The sequence below is a fragment of the Pan paniscus genome, chromosome 6 (genome assembly GCF_029289425.2).
Source record: "Pan paniscus chromosome 6, NHGRI_mPanPan1-v2.0_pri, whole genome shotgun sequence".
Classification (NCBI taxonomy): domain Eukaryota; kingdom Metazoa; phylum Chordata; class Mammalia; order Primates; family Hominidae; genus Pan; species Pan paniscus.
Genome location: NC_073255.2, coordinates 180,690,356 through 180,702,424, shown reverse-complemented (window position 1 = coordinate 180,702,424; position 12,069 = coordinate 180,690,356). Strand labels below are relative to the sequence as shown.

At 39.1% G+C, this 12,069-nt stretch overlaps 1 protein-coding gene and 1 pseudogene across 1 annotated transcript; both read right to left on the bottom strand.

Annotated features, from left to right (window-relative positions):
- Positions 1–287: 287 nt before the first annotated feature.
- LOC100973887 (monocarboxylate transporter 1-like) lies at positions 288–3,551 on the bottom strand (annotated as a pseudogene).
- Positions 3,552–4,895: 1,344 nt separating this feature from the next.
- Positions 4,896–11,492, bottom strand: LOC100974233 (olfactory receptor-like protein OLF3). Its single transcript, XM_003820575.4, has one exon. It carries the CDS (start codon positions 5,826–5,828, stop codon positions 4,896–4,898), a length of 933 nt encoding a protein of 310 aa, XP_003820623.3. The 5' UTR covers positions 5,829–11,492.
- Positions 11,493–12,069: the final 577 nt, after the last annotated feature.

Below are 12,069 nucleotides of genomic sequence, written 5' to 3'. Positions count from 1 at the left end.
CACCACTGGTAGATCCCAGGCCAGTAGAATATTTTCAGATATCTTGGGTCATGAACTGCTCCATTTACCCTTTAGCTGAATGGGTACAGTCTGGACTCTCCTCTTCACTGGGGCCATCTTCTGTGCCTTTCTAGTTAGGGGAGTCCTCTTCTTTAGTAACTTCTTTGGGCTTCTCAGTAACATCTATGCTGTTCTTCTCTTTTTACTTTCCTTTTCCTGTTTCACTTCTGCTTTCTATTCTTTTACCAAAAGTTGATAATTGATACCTATCACCTAGCAATGAAGAGCTAGACACCTGCAATAATTAAGATTATGCCATATGCCCATATGTCTATTTGTAATTTCAATAAGTCATTGAGATTACCTAAAAATGGTGGCCCCAGGGGGACACAGCAGCATCCCACACAGCAGCATCCCACAATGGTAAACCAAACCCACAGTGCTGGAGGACCTCTGGGTCCAATGAGATCCATCAGTATTTCAAACAATATGGAACTGAGCCACTAAGGTAAATCCAAAGAATCCCACAGAGACACAGAACTCAATATAGCTGGTGGATAAAGGTGCTAGCAAATGGCACATTCCGTTCACAATAATGGAAGCAGCAAAGAAATACTGAACTTGAGAACTTGAGGCCTTATCTGCTTTGTGTTGGCTGCAAGTCCCATAGAAGGCCTTACTGTGTGTCAACAAAAGCCAGAAGGGAAAGAAGGAAGGCAGACTTCTCCTGGAGTGATACTGACTCTTGCCATCATTACTGAGAAAGGCCAAAGGTGTAAAGAGTCCAGAAAAATGTGAGCACATTTCCAGAGAGGTACAGCAAAACAATCTCTCTGAGTAAACAGGGATGAGTACAAGAATGTATTAATTGTTTGGAAGATTAATCATTTCCCTTCTTTTGGGTGTCCTCCAATAAGATCTGTATTGTATCACCTGCACCTTTTTTGCATCTGATTTTTCAGCTTCCTGAAGGAATTCTTTAGACCTCTTTCCCTGCCTTTGTTGGCTTGGACCTTATTGGTCACATCGGGTCTCCAGCTACGCAGCAGTTTAGTAGGGAAGCCCCCAAGAATTAGGAAGCTTCCTCTCCATCCATAGATACCAAAGAAAGCCTTACTGAGGAGTCCAGCATAGAGAGGCTGCCTGCCATGGCCAGTCTGTTGGCCAATGGTCACTTCCTATAGAAATGCTTGCCAATCATGGTCAGAGCTAGGTTCAAGTTAAAGGAAAGCCCAAGACCTCCAATGATTCCTGTACACAAGTAAAGTTCCTGTATAATGTTACAGAAAGAAGCCACAATCAAGCTACAGCCTGACAAGCAACATCAACAATCATGACTGAACAACTGCCAAATTATTCACCAGGATACTGCTGATGAGACCTCCACCATACATGACAGGCAGCATGATGGAGCATATCTGTGACACTTTGCTGGTGGTGGCATGGAGTATACCTTCCATCTCTTTGAAGAAGACAGTAATATATTTGAGAAATGCTAAGAGAAGTTGATGGAAATGAAAGCTTCCACTACGACTGCCCACCCCCAACATCTGTCTGAAGGGGTGTATCCAACTGAACTTCCAACTGCTGGAAGTTTTAAGTGTAGAAAAATTCCAGCTTGCAGCACCGAGCATAGGAGTGAGGCAGTGGCAGGGGCTGGAGTTCTGCAGAGCCCAGAGTGACGCTCACATCCTTCTCTTGCTGCCTCATTGGCTGGTTCAAGCACCCACGTGGCCAGTTAGTCAAGTCGCAGCTTGCCACTTTTTCTGGTTGAGCTGGAGTGGCTGCCTTGTCAATTTGCAGTCTTTTTAAAAACTCAATTATCTACTCAAAAGGCTTTAGTTTGCTACCTATCCTATCACAACTTAACTTTCATGCCTCCCAGCATTTTATTTTAAGCCATCCTAAGTTGTTCCTACCATTTTTTTTTTTGAGACGGATTATTGCTCTGTCTCCCAAGCTGGAGTGCAATGGCGTAATCTCGTCTTGCTGCAATCTCTGCCTCCAGGGTTCAAGTGATTCTCCTGCCTCAGCCTCCCAAGTAGCTGGAATTACAGGCACCTGCCACCGCACCCAGCTAATTTTTAGTGGAGACGGGGTTTCACCATGTTTGCCAGGCTCATCTCAAACTCCTGATCTCAGTTTATCCACCCACCTAGGCCTCCCAAAGTGCTGGGATTATAGGTGTGAGCCACCGCATCTGGCCTACATTTTTGTTAGAGGTTTTACAGTCATCATGAAGGGTATATGGGTAATAATTTTATTGAACTTTTGCATATGGAATTGTATATATCTATCGCCTTTAAAAATGAATGATGGCTTAACTAGGTATACAATTTTTATTTAACAATATGTTCACTCAGGATTCTATAGAAAGATGTTATTGTCCCTGTCATCTAATATTTCAAAGACCGATTCTAGCTGTCATAGGCTGAATTCCAACCTGGCCCCCAAGAGTCTCACTTCTTGGTGTACATGTCCTGTACAATACTCTCCCCTTCAATATGAGCAGGACTTGTGACATATGATGGGATTTCACTCCTGTGATAATGTTACACTACATGGAAAAACAGAATTCGAAGATGTAATTAATCAGCTGAATTGGATTTACACAAAAGGGAGATTATCCTGAGTGAGCCTGACCTAATCAGGTGAGAACTTCAAAAGTGTCCAGACTTTCTTAGCCATCAGAGAGATTTGACACAATAGAGATTCTCCTGTCATTCTTGATGAAGCAAGCTGCCATGTCGTGAGAGGAGTGGGCCATGGGTTAAGGACTTGAGGGTGGCCTCCAGGAGCTTAGAGGAGCCACCAGCCAGCAACAAACAAGATAATGGGTACCTCAGTCACACACATGCAAGAAAATGAATTCTTCCAATGACTGGTGAGTTTGAGAGAGGACTCTGAGTCCCAGAAGAGATCACGACCCCAGCTGATACCTTGATTTGAGCCTTGTGAGACCCTGAGTTCAGAACTCGGCTATGCTTCTCAACAGCAGGAATGTTAAGATAAAAAATTTATGTTATTTTAAACTTATAAATTTATTACAATTTGTTACACAGCACTAGAAAATTAATGCACTTGCTTAACATTTTTCTAAGTGACTTTTCTGTTTTGTTTGTTTTCTGAATCTTTATTATCCTTTCATTATACTTGAAATTCAGTCATTTTTACCAATATATCCATAAATACTTTTCTTTAATTTTCAGGTACATGGCAAGGCTCTTTCATCTAAATAACAAATTCTTCCTTTATTTAAATGACATTTTTATAAATTATAGTTAAAAGTAAAAAATATTTTTATTCAGTCTTTTCATCAGAAATACTAATTATCCATATGTTGTTTCTTTTTTGTCTGTATCAGTTATCTTCTTTTGGATTCCAAACAACAGATTAACTTTTCTATATTATTAATTTTTGCTGTTTACTGCTTTAATGTCCTTTTAAAATCTGAAACAGTTTGTGTGTGTGTGTGTGTGTGTCCCTACTTTACCTGTAATCCTTAGCTCCTTTTGTATCTCATTCTGCTGTCCTATCACCTCGTCTTTCATTGACCTGATGTGTTTAATTTTCTTGCAAATACTATGGTCACAAATTATTAGATCTATCAACATTTATTCTCCTCTTCCTTCTTAATATCAGAAGCTCTGATTGTGTTTTAGGCACATGATTACTAACAGTAACACTTATCACCTTTGAGTATGTATGTGGCCAAGTAACTAAGTTTAACTTTGCCAGCAGAATTTGTGCAACAATTTTTTTGTGTGAGTTTTTTAAAAGGTCTCTAAAGGAAGTGGGTATGCTCCTTCCTCTCTTCTTTATTTTTATGTATTTATTTATTTTTAGAGACAGGGTCTCACTCTGTCACCCAGGCTGGAGTACAGTGGCATGATCTCAGCTGACTGCAACCTCTGCCTCCCGGGTTCAAGCAATTCTCCCACCTCAACCTCCCAAGTAGCTGGGACTACAGGCATGCACCACCATGCCCGGCTAATTTTTGTATTTTAGTAGAGACAGGGTTTCACCATGTTGGCCAGGTTGGTCTCAAACTCCTCACCTCAAGTGATTTCCCCCACCTTGGCCTTCCAAAGTGCTGGGATTACAGGCATGAGCCACCCCACCTGGCCTCTTCTTTATTTTTAATGGACAGCATGTGAATGTGTTGGCTGAAATTCAAGCCATTTCTTGAACTATGAGGTAGAAGTTATATGCCTAGAATACTGCATTAGAAACAGAAGAAGCCTCAATTCCTATAACTTTAAGTTAGGCAGGCTTACCTTGCCTAAATCTAAATTAATGTCTATTTTATTTAAACCATGATTTCTCAATATTTTCTGCCTCTCACAATCTGACTGTACTGAAATAAATGCATTAATAAGTGTTTATTAATAAGTGTGGCATATCCTTATGTTTGTTTCATGAGGAAATTATTTCCATTAAAAGTGGCTTCCATTCAGGAAGCTAGGTACAATTTTCTTATCTAACAAAAAAGAAAACTAAGGCATATATTATTGAAATAACTTGCCAGAGAGCACAGGTAGTGAGAGACAGAACAAGGATCAGGAGTCAGGTCTGCTTGATGAAGCTGGGGACCATTCCTTTATGCACTGACAAACTGATAAAACCAAAAGTGGGCAGGTGAAGCCCCCAAGTCACTGGATATCTGAGAGAAGATATCTACAAAGAAGCCATATTATTGATCCCTAACATGTATATCTTCAGATATTGGGCTATATAAAACAAATTAAGCATTTGGAGGAACACTTGGTTCAAATGCAAGGATTTGACCGTAATAGTCTTCTTTTAGTGTAAGTGTGGGAGTCCTGTCTACAATTATCTTATCTCCTTTTTGGTTTTGATGATAGATAACAAGAGGTTCTTAGAGTCTTGACCCTTTATCTGCATCTTTCTAAAACTTTCCGGACAGCAGCCATAACTTCCTTATTCCTCAAGCTGTAGATCAAGGGGTTCAACATGGGTGACACCACTCCATAGAAGAAAGCAATCATCTTCTCTTCCTCTGCTGAGGAGGCCGACTGTGGCCCCAGGTAGGTGAAGATGGTAGCCCCAAAGCACATGCAAACCACAGTGAGGTGAGAGGCACAGGTCCCAAAGGCTTTGCGGCGTTCCTGGGTAGAACGAATGCGCAAAATGGTGGCAACTATGCAAGCATAGGAGAATAGAACCAGGGAACAGGGAAGCAAGATCACCAGAAACCCTGAGATGGCCACCATGACCTTGTTGAAGGGGACGTCCACACAGGCTAGCTGTAGCACTGCTAAGGTCTCACAGACAAAGTGATTGATAACACTGTGACACAGGGGAAGCTGGAAGGTGATAATTGTTTCCATCAGTGAATTTGAGAAGCCAGCCACCAGGCGGCCGGCCGCCAGCCCCAGGCACAGCCCTCCATGCATGATGACCGTGTAGTGCAGTGGGTGGCACACGGCCACGTAGCGATCATAGGCCATGGCCCCCAGCAGGAAGAACTCAGACCCACACAATGCCAGAGAAACATAGAGCTGGAGCACACAACTGTAGAATGGGATGGACTTTCGGGCTGAGAGCAAGTGGGACAGCATTTGTGGGACAATACTCTTTGTATAACAAAAGTCCACAAATGACAGAACACTAAGGGAGAAGTACATGGGGGTATGAAGCCCGTTGTCCAGTCTGATCAGAAGAAGAATGAGGGTGTTTCCTACAATAGTCACCAAATACATGGCCAGGATCAGGGCGAAGAGGGATACCTGAATGCCCCAATCACTGGAAATCCCCAGCAGAATGAACTCACTCACCCATGTCTGGTTTTTATTTTCCTGACCCATGAGCTTCCAAGGACCACACTAAAGATGTAGAAATAACCAGTCATGGAAATGAAGGATTAGAAGATGATTCGTAGGGCATATGGAGAACCCACCCATCTGAACATAAAGTCCACCTAGAATGTCTCAGCCAAATCACCATCCAAACTCTGCTTGAACAATGCATCCAGGCATGAGGACCACAGTGGGACCAAGCTGTGCAGGGAAATCAAGGAAAAAAGAAGTTACATTCTTAAAATTCAGTTTATTGGAATATAATTTCTTTTCCCAAACATCTGCTCTTAAATAGGGGAAGGAAATTAATGCAGTATTTAGACTTAAAGTCTTATTCAGTTTAGTAGTTTTTACAGAAGAAATGAGAAAGTTTTTTTATCCATATGAAATATATGTCTGAGTTCTGACTGCTGTTCACCACCATCTAACTTCTTTTTGTTTATTGGGTTTTTCCTCTGGACATCTCAGACACAACTCTACTCACCTCTCCTCAGTGGAATGCATCCATGAGATCTTGAACATTTTGAGTAGTCTTCATAGACATTTTATAACTGAACAATTTTGAGTTTGTTTTCTGTAATTTGCCCTTTTGCCTTTAGAGTGTCAAGTGGAAATGCTTCCTCCCTGCCAACTCATGCAAGGGGCCCAGTAAGCCAAGACCAACGCAACGTGGCCAACTTCCAGGGATCAGGTGTTGCACGAAGATAAGATATACAAAATTGCTAAAATTAATCTCTTATCCCCCACAAGGTGAACTTAATGAAGTGGTTAGTGACGTCAGATTATTACTCAATATTGATGTTTTCTCAGGGATAGGATAGTTTATTCATTTCTTGTAGAAAATGGATCAGTTCTCACCAGTGAAGATAGAAAGATAGAAGATAAGGCTTTAATTCTAGAACATAGTGACATGGGTAGTAGTGTTTTTTTGTTTGTTTTTTTTTTTAAAAAAACTACTTTTTTGAGCTTCTGCACAGCAAAGGAAACAATCAATGAAATGAAAAGGCAACCTACAGAATGGGATAAAGTATTTTCAGACCATGTATCTGGTAAGGGATTAATATCCAAAATATACAGGAAATTCCCACAGCTCAGCCCAAAAAAGGTTAAAAATGGGCAAAGGAACTAAATAGATATTTTTCCAAGGAAGACATACAAATGGCCAACAGGTATATGAAAAAGTGTTCAGCATCACTAATTACCAGAGAAATGCTAAGAAAAATCACAAGAAGATATCACCTCACATTAGTAGTAGTTCTTTGAACACCAACTAAAAACTTTTAAAATATTTGCTTAGTTACTGAAGGAAGTGATTCATAACCAAAGAATTTAGACAGGGTATGAGGTCTTGGAGAGAATCTTGCAAAAGTACATAAAGGATTTACACCAAAATTTGGTTGGCATTCCAATGGCTCTACCCTAGTCATGATGTAACCATAAGGGACAGCATACTACAGTTGAATTTATTGAAAGGTTCTAGTCTCAGCCTAAAAACTATTGAAATGACTGTCAGAGATCACATGACTTATAACACAGGGGATAGGGGTACTTTAAAGTTCATTATTATGCAGACAGCAATATTCAGATGGTTGCTCATAAAATATTCAGGATTTAGTATTGTTTTTTTAATAGGGTCCGAGACACCAAGGAATTTATTAAAAACATAGAGCTTTCAGAAACTGGGTGTCAAATAAAAATTCGTGAAAATGATCACATAACATGAGGCACCACATTCAATACCTTGCACTGAGAGTTTTCAGTCATCCATCCCAAAATCATCAGACAATTAATGCTCAGCTATAAGACTGGGGAAAAAAATGCACAATGCTTAAAGGTGTAAGGTTGTTCATGGTGTGAAAAGATAAAAGGATTCAAAATCTTTATCACAAATAGGTAATTTATAATTAAGAGCAATATTTTGCTCGAATGTTCAGAGTTAACAGATTTTAATCCCCATAACTAAAAATAATAACATTGTTAATTATTTTGTTTCCTTTCTTGTAATTTTCTGTTGTGCTATATCTATTTGTACATCAATTTCTTTTTGTTCTGCCCCATTTTATACTAGCATAAAAAGTATTTGTTCTAGAGACATATGAGTCAGGAAATTTCCTAGTCATGAAAGGCCTGATACAAATATGCACTGGTGATGTTTACAATGTCCATCTATCCTGGTGTAAATGTACTTGTGGTACCCGAATGCTTTTTAGAGATTTACCAACAGCTGAAGAGACTATATTACATAATACCACTAAGTGTAAGACCCATCCGTTCTTCCTCTTCCTACTACTTTGTTCCCTACCTAGGGCTTCCTACACTGTAGTTCTCAGAATACAGTTCAGATTGAAGGGGGTTGCTGGGTTCATTTTGACAGGCAACGGAGTTTTCTAAAAAATTCATTATAAGTATCTTCTCTGGGGGTGTTATTTTAAATCTGAAGATTTGAACTATATTTCCTCCATATGGGAGCGTTTGCTTTTTTCCTTCATTTTCTCCTTCTCACCTAACATCATGATGGCTGCAGATATCTGCAAATCTTCAGGTTTAGAAGGGAATTATAACTCTCTATCATCTATCTATCTATCTATCCACACACACACTTATATATATTACACACACATACACACTCTCTCTTCAAGAATTGCTTATTGCTGACAGTATGAATACTGAAGGAAGTACTAGTTGTTTATGTTTACTATTTTGTTATAGGATTTAAACAAATGAACTAAACAACTATGTATATCACAACTAAAACTTAAAACATACCAAAATGGGATGAAGAATTTCTCGGAAATGTTTCTATGGTGACCTGCTCTTTAAAGGAATACCAGTGATTTGTCCTACATCGTATGCAAGTCTTACTTCAAATACCCTTTCTTTAGTGCTGCCTACCAAGAGCTCAAACGCAACTGTGATGCAGCAAGTTTTCCAGATACTATCGTTGAGGACGACGTGCACACAGGTGGCATCCATGTGGAAATTATGGTTAAGGTTGGATTCATTTATACTTGACACTTCTATAACAAAGGCTTAAAGAAAAAAAGTGAACAAACATTGAACAAACGAAATGTGGTATTTTTCTACCTTTCTCCAAAAACCTATGCAAAAGGAGAGTATTTATACTTCAAGCCATGTTGTTTTTGCTCAGAAACAATGTAGTCGATTTGGGTTTTTTCCCCACAAAAAATATATTTGATATTTTTTAAGGTGACAGGCATTAAAGTCAAAGCAAAACCAGTTTCTTCGTAAAATCGTTTCAAATAACTTACCCGACTCAATTGCCCAGTAAATCATTGAATGATTGGATTTGGTTTCAGAAAATTTTCTTCAATTTGTCTACTATTTTTGTGGAAAGTGGTGGGAAGAAAACAAGCAAGCTCCTGAAGCACTCTTGGCTAGGCAAAGTCCAAAGTTCATGGGGTGGAAAGAATATTAGGAGAATAATTAAGTTGTGAGTGCACTGATCTCTATATGACATTGGGATAACCTTATACTTACTGTTTTCTGAGAACATACTCTGTGCCAGTCATTACGCTAAATATACATCTATTCACATAATATAATACAGTGTAATCACAACATCATTTCAAACTTTTGCTTGTTGTCTATATTTTACAGGTGAGAAAAGGAGGCGATATGCCTAGAAAGTGGGAGTCAGTAGGAAACCAAGGATTATCTGTGAATCTGGTGTGCATCCATTGTGCCACTCCTATCTATAGCATGGCCTTGTGTCATGCACAATGATAGTCACTGTTTAGAGCAGGGTGTCCAATCTTTTTGCTTCCCTGGGCCTCAAAGGAAGAAGAATTGTCTTGGGCCACACATAAAATACACTAACAATGATGATAGCTGATGAGCTAAAAAGAAAATTGCAAAGATGATCTCATAATATTTTACGAAAGTTTATGAATTTGTGTTGGGCCACATTCAAAGCCATCCATGCAGCCCATGGACCATGGGTTGGATAAGCCTGGTTTAAAGGCCGAGGAGTAAATGAATGTAAAAATCAGATGAATCAAGAGGACTAACTGAGTTTCTACTTTTGATCTCATTCAGTTCAGAGACTGACTATTCCAAGAGTCACAGTGCACCAGAGTACGCTTATCCCCACTTGCCCATGAAGGTGACATTTGGCTTTCAAGCCTCATGGGCAACAGGTCAAAGAGGAGAAACACCAGCATCTTCCTCATTTAGAGATTCTTTTTGTTGTATATGATTAACTAGCCTCTTTCACACATTTGAAAATGTAATCATGCTTTATGTCTGATACAGTAATGAGCACAACAGCTTACAGTGGGTACATGTTGGAGAGACTGTATTTCCCCTCTAATAAAAATTAAAGAGCTCTGATTATGGAAAATAATGGGAATACGATGGAGCTGTTTGTCAAATAATACAAAATTTCAATTAGGCAGGAGGAATACATTCAAGAGCTCTATTATACGTCATGGTGACTATAATTAATAACAATACATGATATAATTGAAAATTGCTAACAGAGTAGATTTTAAGTATTCTCACCCCAAAAGAATAATAAGCACATGAGGCAATTCATATGTTAATTAGCTTGGCTTATCCATTCCACAATGTATACAGGTATCAAAACATGTACACCATAAATACATCATGTTGTACACATAAATGTATACAATTTTAACTTGTTAATTACAAATGAGCTAATATCAGAAGTAGATAAAGCTGAGTACTTATATTTAAAAATTAGCCTTCAGAAGAAAATTTGAACTTCAGCATAGTTTTGTGTAGGTAAAACAAGAAAAAGTTGAAGACTGATACGAGATCCTGTACTGAAGAGATGAGTCTTACCCAGTTGGAAAGATTTGTTCCTTCTTAGCTGTTTCCCGTCGGGAACTTAGAATCTATTCTTTGTAGTGGTGAGAGCCTATAGATCATGCCAACATATCTCCCACTATTTGTGTAGTTACAGTCACACTAGAATAAAAAGGGGGCTGTGTTTCCAGGTTACTTGCTAATCATGCCAAAGGCAGAGGTATAATGCTGAGTGGCCACATGGTTACCTCAAAATCCCTGTAGAGGGAGGAAAGAACCAGGGGTTCTTTGCATAATCAGAAGAATGCTCTCCATGTCGCCCCCTTTGGATTCCACATACAGACACACTCACATGCTCAAGCTTTCCACACACTACTTTTCATGCCTCCTTGCCTGTACACATACAAACATGGAACCTCAATACTGTGAATGCACTAAATGTCTCTGAATTGTACACTTTAATGTTGTTAATTTTATGTTGTGTAAATTTCATCTCAATTTAAAAAAATCTTCATGTACTGTGATATATATATATATATTAAAAGCCTTTCTCAAAAAAATTATCCCAAATTTAAATAAATAAATAGATGGATAAATACCTGAGAGAGAAAATTATACAAAATGAGAAAATGGGGAAAGGGAAGTGGATACTGAAATGTAAATAAGAATCAACAAATGAAGAAACTTATTGTAAGCTATCTATGGGAGAAAGTGAAAAGTCTAACTCTTCTCTAAGAAAGAATTAATGGTCATAAAGGAAAAAGGACCTGGTGCTCACTCCTTAGGAAGCTTAGCCCCATCCTAAAGGTTGAGAACCCTTAAATCACTTGAAAAGTTCTGGCTTCCTAATTTGAATACCCAGAACACATTTTCTTAGGACAGATTTCCACTGGTTGACAACTTTATCAAGCCACCTACCCTCAGGCCTGAAGACTATGGGAGAACGCCAGGGATTACAGAAACCTGGTTTCATCATTCGTGTTGATAATTAAATGTTGAAGAATCAAGGAAAATTCCTGACTCACCTGTGGAGAGTGAAGAACGCCATCCTGTACCTTGGAAGGATGGCAGGGCTGGGAAAGTCGTGGAATTTGAAGAAAGTGCAGTTGGAACAGATAACTTTCTCTAACTTTAGGGATGAAATCTCAGGCGGCCAATTATATTTTGTTTATTGGATTTCTTTTATTTTCCCTCCCCCTCTGTATGGTCATGTATGCACCTAATATCCTAACCTACATTCAACTTTGCAAATAAAAGTTTTATCTCCTTGTCCCTGGAGCATGGGAAGGGGCTCACCAAACTTTAATTTCCCAACAGGGTTACATTTGAGTCTTCAGTGATGCCACCTTTGGATGGAGAGAACTTTGATCCCACTTTATGGGCTTGTAAATGTGATTAAATCTCTACTTACTCATTCCAATTTGCCCATTTCAACTTCTGTTTGAGCAATAGCTCCTGGTCC

Coding starts and splice junctions, on each gene's coding strand:
- LOC100974233 (XM_003820575.4), bottom strand. CDS start 5,828: ATGGGTCAGGAAAATAAAAACCAGACATGGGTGAGTGAGTTCATTCTG.